Here is a 20,283-nt window from a genome sequence, read left to right as displayed (position 1 = left end):
CTGGTAGTTTGTTCAGTACCAGCATGATTCTAGTGAAAATCAACACATTTACAGATAAAGAAGAGATATTTGGGCTAATCATGATCACAATTCCCTGTCCACGACAGAGGAAGGTGGTCTGCATCGATGAGGACGTCATTTAATCTCAAAGCATTGATCTAAATCCAGTTATTATGACGGCAGCAAATGAAACTCAGCTCCACGATTCCGTGTTTTTGTAACCAGAAGAACTGCGCTGCTTAACAAACGGCACATTTCAAGGGGAAAGCACCCGAAAGGTTTGCATGAAATGAACGGCTCATCATCTGCTCCATGTAATGATATGTTGAGGCTATAGTTGACTTTAGTTTAGCTTGTTATGTGAGGATTTAGCAGTTAGGAGGATCTTGGAAGGTAAAATAATTTTGGTGGCTGAGACCATCTTTGTTGAAACCTGTTTTTCTAACAGCGCAGGAAAGAATAGTCGTCCATTTGTATCATCTTTTTTTGTGACATTTGTTTTCACAATATGCATTTTATTTATTTCTGCTGGATCTCAGGCAAAAAGGTTTTAAATGTGGATTTACAAGACGGCGGCTAACAGGCGCGTCGGCGGTTTATTTCTACCTACAGGTCAAACGTGTCCATTAGTGCTCCAAGGCCAAAGCGCACTGATTCCCATCATGCTCCTGAAACCGTTCTTATATTCTACATGAAGCAGACGGCTCTTGTTATGTTCAACGACTGATTTATTTAGATTGTTCCTTCAATTTGTCACCCGCCCACACGCACGTTATGACTTCTTTGTCTCGCATGCCATCGAACTGTTTGACTTTGAAACCAAGCAAACATGATTTGCTTATAGTCTTGGTCTCAGCAGGTAGATAGTTTATCTTGTTCTGCTCACGGCATTAGAATATTGTGCTGACTGAACTCAAGGTCTTTATTTCATGTCTGTAACACACACACGCACACACACACACAGTAGCCATCCCAGTCGTACGCAGGCAATGCATTTGGCAATGCTCGTCCCCTTTCACCTCTTGCCCTGAATTGCCCCTTCCTCAGTTTGGTTTAAAATAACACACACTGCCTAACGGTCCCGCCCATTCTCTGGTCTAACGTCCAACAAAACACCACAATATCCAGTTTTTTTTCTAAAAAACAAGCCGATCATTTTCCTTGGGCAGAAACCAGATAGAAAGTTCACTGATGCAGAGGAAAGTTAAAGATGGACGAGCAGGCTGCGACAAATCGTGGCCGCAGACAAACTGCAGATGATTGTCGAGAGAATGGATCGCGTCATATAAACAGAACACTGCGGAAGAGAGCGCACATTATATATTCAGAAAGAGGAAACACCATAGCAGGCGTCTACGGTGTCCAGTCTCTTCTCGTTACTTAGCCTGTCACCACGCAGCCCATAATACCAACCAGAGCAGTGCTGCTGACATTCTGCTGATGACACCTCCAGCCTGATTTGCTGTATAAATGCTGACATTTGTTACCGTCATATTCATCTGCGATATTTGTTGGAAGCCACGTGTGACCGTAAGCGTGCGAGTACGCTCGCTCAGAGCCACACGTGTGTGTGTGTGTGTGTGTGTGTGTGTGTGTGTGTGTGTGTGCTTACCCCTGCGCACACATAACCACACCTGTGTAAACCCAAGAGCCAGCCTGGCATAGTGAACGGAGAAAGGAAGGCTCGTGTGCTGGTGTGTGGTTTTGTTTGAAATTCCCAGCTCTGTTTATTGTAATCAAAGTGCCTCCGATTATTCCCCCCCCCCCCCCCTCTTCTAAAGAGCCCACAGCCATACATCATCCTAATTAGTAGCACGTCAGGGGAAAGATGAGAGAAAGATTGGCTGAAGACTTTGCAGTCATTTGGGATAAAGACAGAGGAGGAAGAAGTCCAGAGTGTCCCGAGGCTGCCACAAAAGAGAGGGCATGTTGCGGGCCGGGGCGGTTTTCCTGCCCTTACAGGCCACAAGTGTTGTTGGAGGCGCCAGAACCATCCTGAAGGTTCCCATGAGAGGATCGAGAGGACTAAGAATCTTTCTTGAAGCTTTGCAGATTCTTTTGCTTCTTTTCTATCTGTGTTCATACTTTGCACGTCGTCCTGGGCGGACGGACGTCACAAGCGAGACGACACCAGGACAGGAACTCAGTTTCAGGGCAGCCAGCAAAAAGTGACGGATCACTTCTGTTTCTCTTTGCTCTGCCTCCCCAGGTTGTTCAGGGGACCCCCCCCCCAAAAAAAAAAAATATCTGCCTCCATTTTCACTCCCACTTACACATTTTGTTTCTCATTCTTTCTGTCAAATTACAGACTGTCAAATTTATGCTTCCTGATAAACACCCCACAAAGTGTCTCCCTGGGATTATCAGGTATCTGAGAGATGATGTATCAAAGCATCTCATAGCACACCACAATTCTGAGTCTGCCTTCCTTCTTGGCTAGTCAAAAAACAACAGCCCCTAACCCCGGATCGTCGCAATGCATTTTTAAAGCAGATTGTTTTTCACCCATGTCACCGCTCCAAATGAACGCTATTGAAGTGGTGTCTGAGGACTGAAGTGCTATAGGAGAGATCTGCATTTAAATGAAATTCATTTTGGGCTTGGGTTTCGGGTAATGGAGGTTTAATTTATTGCCTAACATAAAATGACACTTAAACCCCCATCTGACCCCCAACTGCACTGTGTTAGCACACGCAGCAGGTGACTGCCACTGCTCAAACAAACCAGCAAATCCCCATCGGCGCAGGGTCCAAGCAGAAGGCGCTGCGTTATGTGCATGGGGAGACATGTTGCTGGGTGACTGCACACACGCTCTTACGGATGTGCAGTGCATCAACATTTATTGCTGCGCGCAGTTTCTTTCCAACGGTCATTAGGATTGAAATAGAGGTGGTCTTGCCTCATTGCAGAGATGCTATTTTTCTACAGTTCTGCCGCTTTTTTTTTGCTTTCTCTGTAATGTTTAAATCAAATGAGAAAATACAGTTCCCACCAGCCTGGTACGGAATGATGCAGGTGAATAAACAAAGAAGGAAGTTGGATTTCATCGGTGTATCGCCCAGCAACACTTTCCTAAACCTTCTTAAATTAAAGAAATGGTTTATTTTTGCTTTCTTTGTTTGGACCTGTGTTCAAGAATAAAGTCAAAAGGAGAAAATTAGGTGACGTTTATTAAAAAGCTTGGAAAGACTTCGTAAACTGTCAGAAAATGTGTTGTTGCAAAGCCGTGTACTGCAATGGATAGTCTCAAAGTAAAAAAAACACGCTGCTTGGTCTTTATTTGAAAGAAAGGATTCCCTTAAATAAGCGTTCTATGCCCTGCCATCAACATCACGCCTTAAAACTGAGTCACGTAAATCACCGGAATTCTATTAAAGCCCTCAGAATCAAAAGAACCAGACATTATGTTTGTTACCCCTGAGGAGTGACATTTCATTTACAGGTATGAAAACTGTATTGATTATTCCGTTCAATATCATCACAAGGCGACAAAGAATTGCCTTAATTGGATTCACCCTCTCAGTAGGAGAAATCCTAAATACCAGGAGGGGAATTAACTTAAAGACATTGGTCATGTTGTTATTGACAGAACAAACATGGGAAACCAAGATATTCATATTATTATTTCATCATATTAACATTTTAGATTATTATCTATATTATGAAATATTATTTCCTATTAATATTCTATAGAATGGTGGCATGGTGGTAGAGTGTTTACCGGGTTCGAATCCTATCTGTGCGGAGGTTTTACGTTCTCCCCGTGTCCGCGTGGGTTTTCTCCGGGTTCTCACGTTTCCTCCCGCCTCCAAAAACATTTCATTTAGGTCAATTGGCTGCCCCTAATTGTCCGTAGTGCATGAGTGTGTGCGTGAATGGTTGTCTGTCTCCGTGTGGCCCCGTGATTCGCTGGCGACGCATTCGGGGTGTGCCCCGCCTCTCGCCCGTAGCAAGCTGGGATAGGCTCCAGCAAGTCCCGTGACCCGCAAAGCGGAAAGGCGGTAGAAGATGAATGATTGAACATTAAAATGGAAAATATTGTTTCTGCTCATTGGTTTATTAAAACTGCATCTTAATTAGGATTTAAATGTGGTAAGTCTAACATTTGAACAAATGCATTTTCCCACCATGCTTTTTTTTTTTTTGCCTTATTATTGCCGTCATCTGTTGCAGTCCTACGCTCCAATCGTTCTCTGTCAATCCCGATGAAAGCTGCACATGCCTCTGCAGCACTAAGCTGAATACCAGGTCCACTGCCTGAACTACAGCCGCATGTCCAGGTGTCCGACTCCCTTTCTTCTACTTTCACTTTTTTTTTTTTCTTATCTGGCGCACCTCCCAACATCTTTATACTCATCCAAATACCTGCTGTTCCTTTGGAAGCCCACTGGGTGCCATCAGAGAGTATAGTATGCAGTCCAAACCTGGAATGAGTAGCTCGAGAAGCAGCCACAACATTATGAAGATTGGCCAGTTTTTATTGGGTTATCTTATTTTCTCTGATATACAGCGTTGTAGTTAATATAGACAGATCTACCTATCTGATTACTTTGAGTGAACTCTGCAGCCAATATAAGAAATGTCTCCATATGGTTGTTATTATCAGCAGAAATCCCTTTAATTCCCTTCTCATTCTTTGGAAGACTCTATGGATTAACTTCTGGTTTATCATGGATCATTATTATTAAGCTCATCTATCCAAAATAGAGACTGATGAGTTTATATTTGGCATACATGTCATTATTAGTGAAGTAGTTAAGCATTGGCATTAAGTAATTCAAATGATACCTGATATTTATAATGAGCACTTTGAAATATATTTAGGTTGAAGTCACTTTTACAAACTGTTCCTTCTGGTACTTGGAATCTCTTAAAATGTGATTATTTGAATATGTTATATTTCTGACGGTGTGAAAGCCAGAGTTTAGAGCCTCCGTCCTTAAAAAGATTACAGTAATAGGAAAACCTTTAGTGCATTACCATATAAAATCACATCAGAATGCTCTCTGAGAATGTATTCAGGTCATATTCCGACAGATATATTATCGAGCGCTTACTCAATAAATCAGACCACAATGTATTTGATCTATCATATAAAATAGATGATGCTGACTGGCTGAGATCATTTATTTTTTTCCCCCTTTCCATTTTCATAAAAAGCTTTCATGTTATAAACGTGCACTCTAAAATATGTTGATATACTAGCAGCTACAGATATCAAAGTGGTGAGCCGTTAGCTGTCCAGGTTCAGGAGAGAGCTGTAAACCGACATTCTAAACGCCGCAGCGCCTGCCATGACATTTAACAAATGAAATAAACAGTCTCAGAGGAGATCACCACCATTGTTTTGTTTTTTTGTGCCCCCTCCCTCACTTTTTGTGAAGGTTTAAGCATGGAAAATCTGACTCTGACGTGAAAGCTTGACAGGTAGAGATCAGAGCGTGTTGTCAAACATGTCCCACCTGCCGTCCACGCTGATTCGCGGGACGAGGTGTGTCAGTAGGGTGACATTAGGGACTGGGGGTGCGCTGCTCTCTGGGCTCCCCTCCTTCGCTGTAAACATCTGGGCAGTGACATGATGGATGTCGAGCATCACAGCAAGAGATTTTTCCTTACTAAAGACCCTGAGCCAGACTCACCTTTGTCTCCAACCTTTTCTTTCATCCTCTCCATTCTTCTCTCATTCCTTGTGTTTTTACTGCCTTTTTTTTTTCCTTTGTCTTTCCACGTTTTGGTTTTATTCTTCCTCTCCTGGTCTCTTGTATATATTTGATTAAGGTTGCATGAGGTGCAGCGAGAATAACCTTGACCAAATAGGACTATTCATTAGTTTGATATCTTTCCCTTGGGTTGGTTAAAGCTATGGAAATGATGACTTGTCCCCCCCCCCCCAATGTCTTCAAGTCAGGTGACGCGGTGCCCTCCCTAACCCCTGTTTAACCTTCATCCCCCATACTTTACCTCAGCCTCACCTCCGCTGCCTTACTGCTGCACCACAGAGGTCATTAGTCAAACAAACTAGTTTCCCAACCTCTGTCGACACTTCAAGGAGTGCTCTGCACCGTGGCGAGATTTAACTTCAGCTTCTCAATGGTTTCGGTTTAAAAGTTTCTTTTTGTTTCGTTTTTAAACATTTTCAAGTGATTTATAGTTGGAAGAATTCTGCTCATTGGAATAGCTGACTGAATGGCATCACATTCGTTCATCAGGACACTGTTCTACTTTCTGTTTTGTGCATTATTTGTGGTGCTACGAATCACAACATAAGCATTGACAGTCGGCACAAAACATGTCCATCCTCTGTGTTTAAGCCTTGATTTGGAGATGGAAAAGACACGGCAGAAAGAGCAACAGATTAGTGGTGACACAGAGACATGTAGACTGGAGCAATAGTGGGACACAGATGTATCAGGACTGGAAACAGAATAGCAGTTTAATAAAAGTACACATCTATTGCGAAGCAGAAGTTGACAGATTTCCTGAGCCAGTATTCACCAGCTGGATGGAACAAAAATCTGTCTTGAAATTCCAAATGCACTTTTTTTAAATAATAAAACAAATTTGTCTCTTACATAATGAGTTCACGGGATCAAGTGGAGAACCAGCTGACACATCCTATGTAATTTCCTGAAATAACCAAAGAATCAAGAACAATGTGACCAATATGGAATAACAGGGCTTTGTGTGTGTGTGTGTGTGTGTGTGTGTGCGTGTGATCTATCGCTATTCATTCTCCCGTCAAACCCCAGTTTGCTATCTCCAGTGGCCGTACTTGTGTAGCCGACGTTAGCCCCTGATCCCAGTTAGGAACAAGCAGGTCTTTGTGTGCAAATGTTCGCCTCTCCTCTCCACACTAACGCCGCATCCAGGAGGATCAGCCATAAATCAGAGCGCAGACGGAGGAGCGTGGCCCGGTCTCTCGTAGTAGAGTCGCTCGTCTCTCAGCTACCAGACATTCATCATGAATGGAGTCCAACTTGGTCCAGATGCTCTGAGATGCTCTCATACTGCCTGTTGTTTCCAGAAAGAATGGCTTGACCTCTTCTCCACCTGTGAGTTTCATTTGAATGTGATCCTGATGTAAATTATCAGGACAATGGTGGTAAATTCAGTGATTTACCGTAACCCTAACCCTAATCCACAACAATGACACCATTCCTGTCCAATGAGCCCCATAAATAAAGTGTAATTAATTAGTACATTAATATTAAGTACGTACACATTTATTAAATACCTTTTACACATGCATCTCAGCGATTAACTCACTCATACACACTCCCTGATATAATATTTTTTATTAGATCAGTGTTCATCTTCATAAGCAGGTTTTTTTTACTGAAGTAGTTCAAAGCTTGACAGATAAGGAGGATTGCTGCATGAGATGATGTGGACACACAAACCTCTTCAGAAAATATTTTCTACTCGCATAAGATGTAATCAGGGCGGTGCAGTGGGTCGCGCTGTTGCCTCACAGAAAGAAGGTTCTGGGTTCGTTTCCTTTCTGTGAGATGTTTGTCTGTCGAACGGTTGAACATTTACATTTGTAAATCGGCTCTTTACCTCCGCCGAGGAGGTTACGTTGTCTCCGGCGTTGGTTTGTTTGTCTGACTGTTAGCAGGATAACTCGAAAGGTTCTGGATGGATCTTGATAGAATTTGTACCAAATGTTGGGAATGTTACCAAGAACAATTGATTACATTTTGGTGATAATCCACAAGAGATCCTGGATTCTGGGTCACTTTAAATGTTTTGGTAGCTTCAAAATTTGTTTCTTAATATATTGGTTGATTATTGACTACCGGTAATATTTATGGAATTTGACACAGTCCTTTAGGGTGGGGATCTCTATCTCCCCACCGAATTTCATCCGGATCGATCCGGATCCCATTTATTTATAAATTTATAGATCTTGTAAAATATGCATTAAATTCACCCACCAGAAATCAAAGTCCAATATGCACCATCATGAAAAATGTCTTCTGGATCTGATCCAGAATGAGGAGTCGGGTATAACTATGATGTGTAAAAGCTCATTTGTGAGGGTTGCTATGGTGATTTTTGCTGCAGGTTGATTTCTGCCCCTGCACACCTGCGGAGGCATTGCTGAACTGAACGAGACGCACCTGTTAAACATCTCACTAATCAGCTGCTGCAGTAGTGGGCAAAAGGATTTGTTGTATCTTCAAAAGCTCTGGATCTCGAGCCAGAAGAATCGGCCATTACTGAAAGTGTTCCTAATTATGATATCAATCCGATTGCTAAAGGTTTGCTTTCGTGGTTAAAGAATAGAATATAAAATTATAGATAAAATAAATTTAGAGGCATTCTTTTTGGTGTAAATCACGACACAGAGCGACTGAGGTGCTCGGCGGAGGTCTGCGCTCTCCGAGTGCTTTTCTAGTTGCAAATTTGATCAGGGCGCTCCTGATGAGTGTGACCTCGTAAAAAATTGTTTGTGAAAATCATCGTGATTCTTAAATCTTAATTTCCTACTAGCATGCTTAATGGGATAGTGCGTGTTTATCTATTGTAAGTTTCCTTTTCGTATTTTTGAACCGTCTTTGTCTTCTCTTTAGTTGTCTGGGCAGCTGGATGGGAAATCTTCCAAGGAAGAAATCAAAGAGCTTCTACAAATTCTAGCCAAACCCCATGTAAAGGTGAGTCTCGCTCCACTTCTTCATGACAGCTTTTACGGTCTAAACCATAATATCATCAGAATATCAGGCAGATCTGACTTTAACAAGGTGAATCAAACCCTTGGCTTTCATTCATGCTGATTTATCACCCAAACACTTACAGTGATGTGATGTATTGGGCTGTATGCAAAATAATGTGGAGGCGAGCTCCAGACCTTAATCTGTCTGGTCGCCTTGGCCGTGACCGCTGGCCTCGTTACGCAGACAATTAATTTACAAAATTTTTAGTTTCAAATGCATAACTGTGGTCATCCATCAGCCCCCCCCCGGGTGTCCCAGCCAGACAGAGCTGACTGCACGATGGCAAGACAGAAGGAGAGTTGGACGGGCTCCTTTTTTAATTGCCTCTGCCAGAAACAACATCTCAGTATGAAGTCCTGCTTCATGACAAGACAATACAACAGTTAAATACCGCTCAGTGTCAGGAGTTGTAAAAAGATCTGAGTTCCCCGAGAGGCTCAGTCCAAAACACGTCCATGCTGGTGATGTAATGTAGCAATGCAGGCGTCCACGATGATAGATCAACAGCTGCACAGTGTGAAGCCTCACAAAATCATTAGTGTCGTCGGAATTCACCACCGATCAACACCGACAATCAAATAAACATTTGACAGTGGATGCAAACGCAATCAAGCAATCGCACACTATCCTGAAGACGAATGGTCTCGATCCATCACAGTGTCGCTCCCCCCTTCTTTGGCTTCAAGGGGACTGTGCAATCTCCTTTTGTCTTTGTCAAGTCCAAACAGAAATGGTGCCAGATAAATGCTCAGTGCGCTTGCTATGGAACCGTGCATCAGTCGGGAGAAGACCTCCTTTATTATTTTAATTACGGTACGCTCGCGGCAGAGGCATGTGGCATGGCAAAGGTCAATCCATCGAGAGGCAGAGTTTGTGAAAGTCATCGATCAGGAGGCAACGACCAGCCGGTGAAGTGGGGAGAGGAGATGGGGCGTTGGGTCAGGCGGGCCTCACTCTGTAGGAGTGATGTGATCCTTAATCCTCCACTTTCTGTGCCGTCCTTTAGCTCTCTGTTGCCACGGCACCTCCGTGGGGTGGGGGGTTCAGCATCAGTCAAAAGTGTTCCCCAGCTGACTGTACAGTTTGACTTGGTGCATCTGTCTTTTTAATTTCCTTCTCCTGTTCCTCATCCCACCATTGTTGTATGGTTTAATGATTGAAATACACCTTGCAAAGAAAAGCAGCTTTTTGGCACTGTCACATTTATTTTTAGACTACAAAATCCATTCCTACAAAAAAAAAATTTCAGTTGGCTTAAAAAACAAAATGTGCTCACAGCTCTGGCCTGGTGTCCGGCTTCGCCGCGAAAATGATTCACTTAAAAAGGTGGGCATTACAAAGTGTCGTAAGAGCAGTCGGTGGCTGTAAAGCCTCGTTTATAACGGCGTGAACGCAGCCGGATGACGTCATTAACGAGCTCATCTGACATCAAGCAGCGGAAAATGACGCGACCATACTGATGGATTTAGTATTTCTATTTCAGTCATCTGATTTCATACAGGTGAATGAAAACAATTTTAATGATTATGCAAAAATAATCATGCAAACTCAAATAATCTGAGAGGATTGTAGCAGGCCTATAGATCTCAGTGTACTACAGGGTTTGCAAAAATCAAAGAAGTGTTCTATAACTAGATTTAGAATTTCTTAACTTCCCTATCTCTCTCTGTTAGTGTGTTGTTGTTTTTTTTTAATTCACTGTGGTCACTATGTGACCCCCACCATCTCCATATGGTGCTCAGCAAACCTCTTCTCCAGCATCGGACAAGGTCAGCCAAACAATTCCTCACCAAACAATGGAAAATATTCAGTTACTGCTTCCTGTACTATCGGCCAACAGCATTGCGAGAAGCACAAAAGTAGCCGAAGCCAAAGGAGGCGACTTAGAGTCCACTGGAATGTTATCACGAAACAAAATGCTGGGATTATAAAAAAAACAAAACCTTTTTTGAGAGACATTTCATGAGCTTTAAATACCATAAGAAAAACAACATATGTAAAACGCAACCACAGTATGAGAATCCGTTCATCAAACACTGTCATTGTTACATTTTTCCTCTGTAATGAGGTTGAAAATCTGAAAAACCATTCACTTTGAGAAGCCTGTATGTAATCCTTTTTTTTGTTTCGTTTGAAGGCGAGCATTATTCCTGCTTTTTGAGCAGGACCAAACCAGGCTGAAAACTCCTGCTGGCTTTGGAGGGAACACTCGGTCAACAATAGATTAGTTCCAGCATCGCGGTTGGGAGGGAGGGCTTTCACTGCTCCCTGAGATTCCCTGTCACTGCGCGTCAAACCATAGGCAGCATGTGGGATTCGAGAATAAAGTATTAAAACTTTGCTCTCTTTCTGTCTCCGTCTGTGCTCCGGGGCACTCGATACCACACCAGCCAACCTCAGCGTAAATCACAGGGCTGGGGGGTGTAAAACACAAGCAGATGGCTGCTGTCTCTGAATGGCGTCTCTGTGCGATAGTAACTGTATCACTCTTAATTATGGCTGAAATGATCCATACCTAGGGTGGGGATATAAATCAGCCTGTTTAAAGCTCTCATCTCTCTTCCTTTCTCTTTCTGGCCTTCCTTTCTCTGCCTCAATCTTTTTCTTTTACCGTTTGCACATGAAAAAACAACATTTAGCCATATTAGCCCCCGTCAGCAGGACTAATATTGACAATGATGAAAGTGCCAATTATAATGGCCGTCTGTTTCCACCAGCGTGTACGGAGGTATGTGTGTGTGTGTGTGTGTGTGTGTGCACATTTACAGAATGTGTTTTGAGTCAGGGCGGTGCAGGCTGAGGTTCAGTGCTTCGAGAGGGTGGGCATGGGTGTCAAATCCCACCTGGCCTACAGCAGCGTTTCGGAGCCTGAATACCCATAGTAGGGCCCTTCCTGCCTGCATGGGGAGAGCGGTTTTCCCTGCATTAATCCAACATTACCTGCTGAAAAACAAGTAGGCCGGTGACAGGACCAGGGGGCTTTAATGAGAGGCCAATGCCAGGAATGTACGAACTGGTTTATTTAGTCAAGCTCAGTGATCTGTTATTCTAGGATCCTCATTATGTCTAATGGACACAAACACACGAACCGAGAAGGAACGGGATGCCTGGAAAACAAGGCTGGTATGGCTTCCCTTCATGGTTTTTTCCGTCTCTCAATCGTCTTTTTCCTCTTCTCTTCAGGCTTATGCTGAACGGGCTTGTGCAGGGATTTGAACCCTAGATTTAATTAGATGGCATGACAAAGACCCACTGACGTGTACCGACCCAGAGAGGATGTATTTGTGTATGTAAAGCATTTGTACCTGCGTAGTTGTCAGCTGTCATCAGCCAGGGCATGCACCATGTGCTACCTATTAGCATTCAGCTGTTATTGCTACTTCCTAGAAAGTTTTTTTTTTTTTTTTTTTTTAACACAAGGAATTAGCTGTGTCTCTGTTACGCATAGTTAGGTATGGCCATGAGGGAGAATGCAGTGGTGGAGGAGCAATTCCAGATTTAAGGAAGTTACTATCAATGAGAGGACATTTGCAGGTCAGCATATTAGACATGATTGATAATGAGTTCAGAGGAAACCACAACTGGCAGGTTGGTAGAGGAAGGGCTGAGGTGACCACGAGAAGGAAATGTGGAGCTCGAGATGCAGCACAAAAAAAACTTATCTCTATTTGGTGTTTTTTTATTTACCCTTACAAGAAGTAAGTTTCTCTTTAACACTAAACTAAACGTTAATTTTTTTTCTACTTGCGTTTCTCTTTTCAGCATATAGTCCATATCCCTTTCCTTTGGGATCAATAAAGTGTTTATCTATCTACCCTGAAAACATCCATATCATACATCCCTGGGCCTCCCATTTGATGGTTTAATGCATATTTAATATATATTTATGAAAAACCTTTTAATTATATTTACTTCCACAGGTTAAAATCAGACATGTACTTACAAAAATAGAGATGGAAGATAATGAGTTGGAAGAAAAAGAAAACCCAAACAGGCCTTAATGAATCATTACATCAATCTGTGATTGACATATTGTTTCAGCACTACTCCGCTCTCATCCCATAGGGACTAATTTGGATGCCCCCCCCGGCGTGTGGCTGATGGAAGCCTGGCTGACCCACATGTCGTTGCGAACCAGATCATGTGCTGAGACTGACAGTCGGACCCCATACATAGAGCTCCAGTGCTGCATGTGTCCAACTCAAACTTGGAAGGAGTCTCAGGATTTGCTGTCACAATACAGGCTAAATTGAAGTAATTTGCTGCAAGAAAACTAGCAATTTTACGAAGCAACCAAATTAAAATAGATTTCCCGTAACCATCTGTCGGTTAAGAGCAGTAAATAGTTAAATAATATTATGGTGTTCCTAAAGTCAGATGCATTTTTTAGAACTGTTTTATTGACTATGCTGTATTGTCTGAATGGACTGTTAAGGTGTTAGTGCTCTTATAAAGTTTTTACAAATATAGGTGAAGTTTTTACAAATGTATCACCAATTATTTCAACTGAGACGACATAAAGCTGTGAAAACAATATCTATGTTAAAGCACATTAACATGAGTTTACTTTCATCACATGAGGACAGTGTCCACAGACGATACAGCACAAGGTGTGAATGAATGTGGCTCTGAATGAAAGCCAGGTACAGACAGACATTCTCAGAAATGATCAAACTCACGCATGAAATTAAAAACTAGAGACCAAACAGCGTTTAGGATTAATGACATTTGAGCAAAGCTTGAATTGAACAACCAAGAAACTACAGAAATTCATGGATGGAGGAAGTAATCGCATCCCCGCTGCCTTAATTTATTGCATCCATCTATGCAAGAAAGCTGGAAAAATACAGCCAGGTTTTCGGTTCATATTTTTCTCTTGAAAGTCCCATTTGCTGTCACAGACATACATGACAAAAAAAAACATTTTAGGATTGTATTTACACTTTTGTCACACGGCCTAATATAATAATGATTATTATATATAATATTATATAATATTTTTAGTATCAGATCTCAGAGATGAGTTTGCCCTGCGCCCTATGACACCAAGCTGAAGGGTCAGCAAATTAAATGCAACACTCAAATTCAATGCGCTGCTTTTGTTTGACGTTAGACTCGTCACAGCCGGTTCTTAAACTTTGAACTTTATTTGTAATAAAGTAGAATCGCCCCTTTAAAGTTATAGCATGTGATAAATGGGGTAAATAGACCAAGGCCTCGTACAACACGAACTACGTGTCTGCATTCATATTTGTGTTGGTAATCTCGTCTCGGAGTGAATCTTGGCTGCGGAGCTCCTGTTGTGTCTCCTCCTCTCATCTGCTCCCAGTTAGCAACATCTTGAATGCAGCACTGCAGCATGCTCCCATGTCATAAAGCACACTGCTCCTCTTCCCTCGCTCTCTCTCTCTTTCTCTTTGGCGCATGGGTTGAAAGATGTTTTTCTCACTTTTTCTCTCCCCTCCTCGACCGTGGAAAAAGAAGCACACGTCCAGCAGCTGCATCTCCGGACACGGAGTCGTTAAATAGTTTAAAAAAATGAACATCTCAATGGCATCATTCTTGTCTGCGTCCCTTCTGTTTTTAATGTCTGCTCGTGAACATGTGAAATATCTGAGGCCGCCGAGAACTTCATTGCTTTGAACCTACCGCCGAACCGTGCAGAACATTGCTTCTCCCAAAGTGTTTGCCTGCCTGCTCTGGAAAGGATCAGCCGTGGAAAATAGTGGCCAAGTTTGCCTCCCCATCGTTTCACTGGCGGTCCCGGGCCGTGCGCCGGTTACCTTTTAATCATGGAGTCTATCGGGATTTCTGTTGTGAGAGAGCGGCGGCCTAATGACAATTAACTCATGTGGTTTAAAATTCTGGCTGTGAATGTTTTCAGATTCATCACCCAGCACTTGAGTGAGACGCTCCGATTCATAACTATCCTCCCTGAAGCCTCTGTGTTTCCTCTTCCCTGCCCAGAAAAAAGACGTGATGGATGAAACCCTTAATAGCATGTATTGCTCTACTGTATTTTACCGATTAGACCGAGGTAAAACTAAGGACTTTGCGGTTTGACTGATATTCCTGGCTTCGTGTTTCTTTTCTCCCGTCCATCCCTCTATCCCTCTCCTTCCTCTAGAGCCTCCTGTCGGTCCATGACACCGTGGCCCAGAAGAGTTACGACCCTGAACTACCTCCACTGCCTGAAGACATCGACGACGATGAGGATTCCGTCAAAATCATAAGACTTGTCAAGAACAAGGACCCTCTTGTGAGTAACTTTAGACATTTTTACATTTGTAAAACTTGATGTTCAGAAGGTTGAAATAGTTTTATTTTTTATTTTTGGAGTTTATAAAAGCCACAATGTTCCTGGATAGTTGTTCCACATCCACCTACTTGCTGATATTTAATGATTATCTGAAATGAATGCGTCATCGGGTATTTTTGTGCGTCGTTATTAAATGTCATCATGCTATCTGGACTTGTTTACTTATCTCTGATTTCCTGAATACCTCTTGCATCATAGCAGCCTCCGCACCACCAAGCGAAGTCAATACCGTACATGCTTTTGAGGTTCATGCCTTTGGAACTCTAAGCCACAACCTTGAAGTTGTAAGCACACCAAAACCGACCACAATTGCCCCGCTCTTGGCCATGAGTATTTTCAGCCAGTCTAGGCTTGGTGTCTGCAAACAGCTCTATCCCGGTCAGCGTTACTCTCTCATTGTAACATGCTTTTCACATCCATGCGCTTCAGACATCGTCCGAGACGTCAACAACCACGTGTCTGTCCCGGCCTCATGCCCCCAACTGTATTATTTTGGCTGGCATTATTGTTTTCCCTTCCCCATCCTGGTTGTTTGTTTGTGCCGTCTGATGGCTGCCATTCCTGGCATTTCCCTGGTCTTGCCAGCGAGCAAGGCACATTTGGGACCTGGCCTCAATTACTGTAGAAACTCTTAATTGGGTAAACCAAATGCTGTAATTTTGTTTTGCTTTTGCCTAATTATCTTGTTGTTCTCTTGACATGATTGCTCATTTCTCTTGTCTGACCCCAGTGACACAAGCACTCCACTCCTCAAAGTCTGTCTGTGTTGTGTGCCTGGGCCCCGCCCATCTTTGATCCACGCCGGACATATCCTGGCCCTGACTGCCTATATTTTCACTTTGTGGTTTTCACCCTGACCGCCATCTTGGCTCCAGGCCGGCGCACTCCTCTCACCACACCCCAGAGGAAGGAGAACACACCTAAGCCATTTTTGGGTTCCTGCTTGTTGCATGTTCTGCAGAGCTGCTGAATGTAATAATGTGGTTAGGAGCAATTTTCATTCTCTCTGCTGTGGCCTCTCCTGAGTCTGATCCAATTTACCCAAAGGTGAGTTACACTCGACCCGGCCTGCTTAATCATCCAGCCTGGTCTTATTCCATTTCATGACTTTTTTTTCTTCTCAGCAGTTGGGTCTAAGAATATCTGAAACACAATATTGTCCATTATTGTAGAGTTTTCAAGGTGTTCATATACCGTACAGCATTTTGTTGTTGCAACGAGTCTCAGTCTGGAGTTTAAGGGTCCACACCAGCTACTGTGAGTTTTGACTATAGGTGTATGTGACGGCATCTAAACCGAAGTTTATGCACCTCCACACTTGTTTAAGGTCAACAGTGAGAACATTTTAAGAAAACAATTCCCAATGGCATTCTTATCATTATCATTGAACACTGTATCATTTCTGTATCACCGCAACCTCTGTTGCGTTGGGAACTCTCTTATCATCCAAAATAATTAGCTATGTTGACAACCTTTAGGATACGATGCATTAAAATCTACAAAATCAGATGTATATTAAAAAAGCAAGCCACTGAGCATTCATTCTGCTTTGCATTTTAGTTATAAAAGTGATTTTATTCATTTGTGTTAGCCACCACTTTGAAAGCTAAATGTAAATATACGATGATGTCTTACACGTTGGAGTAAAGTAATTCAAAGCGTTGTTGTGGAGCATTTTCTTTTTTTTTTTTTAAACCTTGCAGGCTGCCCTCTCACGGGACCCGAAGGCACAACTGCCGCCCATAATCTCCTGCGGTTATAATTAAGGCTTGTCCGTTGTGTGGACAAGAGAGGGATTTGTCTGCAGGCCGCAGGGTTTTCTGTGTGCCCATGAAATGAAACAATAAACGCTAAAGTGCTGCTATTTTGGCTTTCAGCAACATCGGAAGTGTCATTTTTGATGCACGAAACAAACGGCGTGTCCAACGGTAATATATGCTGCGCATTTTATCCGCTTCAATTAAATCGGGTACGCTTCCGATCAAAAATCTTATTCTGATTTTAAGAATGTAGCCTTTAACTTTCTATTTTATATGATGAGCCTGAACGCGCAGTTTAACAATATCTCATTTCCGATCCAGCTCACCTCTTGCTCTTGTTCTCATTCATTTTCTTTTGCGCCTTTGCTTGATTCTGTACGTTGCACTGTAGAAATGCGGACCTCTTTCTTTGCACTTCATCCATTTTGATTAGCCGAGTGGGTTGTATTCAGTAGCGGTGATAAATTGCTGTAATTGTGCACAGCCTAACTCATTCCAAATTTCAGTGAACCTGCTAAAATGCCTCCAAATCACTCTTCCTCTTCCTTCTAACTCGTTTTCTTGGTGATATGGTTGTTCCGGTTTCTGGTCATCTTTCTTCACTTTAGACAAGGTTTCCTAGCAGTTTTGGTGGGAGTCTAAATTTAAGCATTAAAGGGCTGGTGAAGTTTTGCCAACTGTGATAAGTGATGTGATGACTAACAGGACAACAGAATGTGCTCATGTTTCACAAATTAACAACTGATTTCCCTGCCAAACAACAACAACAACGAAACAAAACTTGGGATCGTGAAACAGTCTGAAAACGTGTTCTGTGCTAAATCCACCGTAAAAGCTTTAATTCTAGTTCATGAAGCATTTAATCCTTAAATGCCTCGTTTGGCTTCTGGTGTAGTGATATTCCAGGCTTTGTAATAATTGTTTGAATGTCTGCTTTAAAAGATTTACGTCACAGTTCTTTGCTATGGAGGAACCTAAGCGTGATCCCAAAACATTCTGGAAAATCAAAATCTCTGCACATGCAGAACGCATTAAGGAGCAAAAGTCTGATGCCTGTAGGGAGGCTGTGCTCTCAGGGTGACCGTCACTATGATGTGAGAACATTTGAGGCTGAAAAGCTGTGGTCAAATCTGTTCCCCTCATCCTCTATTCATTTCATTCATAATGTCATCTTGCGCGGTGCCGCTCAGTTGGTGCCAGCGCTCTCCGCTGTCACTGTGCCATTCATCCCCTTCTTCATCTGGCACTAGCAAGCCATCTTAGTCTGTCTGACTCTCCTTCCCTCCACTGAGCTTCTCTTATTGAGTTTTTGTTCCAATCATTTTTATGTGCTTTAATTTGTAGTTGCACCTTTTTATTTGAGATGACCGAAAGGCATTGTTGCCTTTAAGAGTTTTTTATTTTATTTCTTATGATTAATTTCATTGGCCTTTAACCTTTATTCCATCACTGATGTGTTTGTGGACAGTTCTTGGGGTGGCAGTGTCTCAGGGGGGGGGCTTGGGTTTGGAAACGGAGGGTCACCGGTCCAAGTCCAGACGAAAATATGGAGTGTGAACTGGTGACTGAAGAGAGGGGCACTGCCGACATGTCCTTGAGCAAGGCACTGATCCCCTTCAACTGGTCCAAGCGCGTTGATCATGGTGGTGCCCCTCACCCGATGCACGCCCGCATGCCACGAGGCCCCTACATATATGCATGTGTGTGTTGTCAGAGAGACCCATAGTAGGGTGAAAAATAACTTTTCATTGTGTGTGTGTGTGTGTGTGTGTGTGTGCGTGTACCATGTGTGTGACATCCTGGCAAACCATTCTTTCTTCTTGTTCAGGAGTAATGGTTTTAGAATAGCTCTACTGTACCTTCGTGTTGCCTTCTCTGTGCCAATTTGAAATTGTAACTCTACCCATGCCATCTCCCTCAAAGGTATGCATCATTAGCAGGCATGAAATCCCTGCTACCAGGAATGTACCAGAACCGTTTTCGGGCTTTATCGCTCCCCTGCTTCTCCTTTTCCCTTCTTCTCCACGCTCTGCGTTGCACCACAAACGAGATTGGTTTTCCCATTATGACTGGGTGTCATCCAGTGAAATGAAGTGGAAACTGTAGAGTGCCGTGTCTGTGCCATCCAGTTGGCAATGCCTGCACAGTATGCTGTCTGGCATCAGCCAGCACCAATCAATACAGCTACACCACCACTATGTCTGGCTCCCAATCAGCCTGAATCCCCGTGCATCTGGCCGGACTTCCCATTACACACCCACAGCTTCAGCGCTATTGACGTTGCTGCGCACACAAATGAAAATGACATGTCCAGCATTATTATCATTGTAAAAGCTCCAGCTGCATGATTGATGTCGGCAGATGTTCTCTGCATAATCAGCGACTCGATAATTACGACGAGACGGGAAAGTCCTGCGATCGATTTGGTTTGTGACGTCTTTAGTTTTTCCATGAATGGCGGTGGCGGGTATGAGCCATTGGCAGGTCGACGGGGTGCCATGCTTTTCTCATCTGTGCCTCCAATGTGACACAAAGAGGACAGTCAGATCTCTGTTTTTATTTGTCTGGAAGCATTTGCAAAGACTTTCAAATAATAACAGTCGGTGTCCATCTCAACTGAGTATAAATGGCATAAACTATGGAGGTGCAAATATATGCAAACACTGGTTTACACAATGGCACGTTTGACTGTTGTGCAAAATCAGAGAACTTCTTGTAAAGGAAGAGATCGGAATGTGTGTGTGTGTGTGTTTTATGACTGTGTGTGTGTGTTTTGTGACTGTTGTCTGTTTACATCAGAACGTGGAAAGCAAGGAGAAAGCAATGACACTGCCTGGAAATTAATGGAGCAGCTAATGTGATTAGCGCAGACGGCACACATGTTAGTGTTTTACCGATAGACACGTGCTTTAAAAGCAATACATCTTTCACTTGATGGATTAGGCCACAGCGCCCTGGGAGCATAGCAAAGAAAGACGGAGCACCAGGCTGTAAAACATGGACAGGTGGAGAACATTGCTGGCGTCGACACAATGTGTCATTTTTTTGTGTGTGTCCAGCACATATTTGTAAGATATGATTTAACATATTTGGTTTGTTGTTTATTTAAGCGCTCACAATCAAATTGACTATTGGCAATATTATTCAAATGTAGTTTTCTGTTTGTTTCGGGATTAAATAATAGTTAATCCAGAAAAACCATCAAAAGCACATCATAAAAATCAAGGCAATAAAAAAACATGACAGAATATTTCTTGTTTGTACGCCTGAACGTGTACAACCCTCCAGCAGCCGTCCTTCCAGCGCGTTGAGCTGTGAATGTGAAATCACGCAAGCCTTCCAAAGCCACATCTGAGGCATTCCCAGATCCTAATCTCATGGCCCTCTTAAATAAAACGTCTTCCTCCCATCATGTGTAATCATAAACATGGAAAAGCATCCCGGCACTCCTGCTCTTTTCCGCTTAGCACTCCGCAAAGACCCGAGC

At 42.9% G+C, this 20,283-nt stretch overlaps 1 protein-coding gene across 1 annotated transcript in view; it reads left to right on the top strand.

The window, feature by feature from the left end:
- mpp7a (MAGUK p55 scaffold protein 7a) overlaps nucleotides 1-20,283 on the top strand; it is a 78,529-nt gene that overhangs the window by 19,471 nt on the left and 38,775 nt on the right. Inside the window, 2 exon segments of the mRNA XM_068748210.1 lie at nucleotides 8,577-8,657; nucleotides 14,845-14,976. Of these exon segments, the coding sequence (XP_068604311.1) occupies nucleotides 8,577-8,657; nucleotides 14,845-14,976 (213 nt within the window).

Source organism: Brachionichthys hirsutus, chromosome 14 (genome assembly GCF_040956055.1).
Source record: "Brachionichthys hirsutus isolate HB-005 chromosome 14, CSIRO-AGI_Bhir_v1, whole genome shotgun sequence".
Taxonomy (NCBI): domain Eukaryota; kingdom Metazoa; phylum Chordata; class Actinopteri; order Lophiiformes; family Brachionichthyidae; genus Brachionichthys; species Brachionichthys hirsutus.
This window is presented reverse-complemented; position numbering and strand designations above follow the sequence as displayed.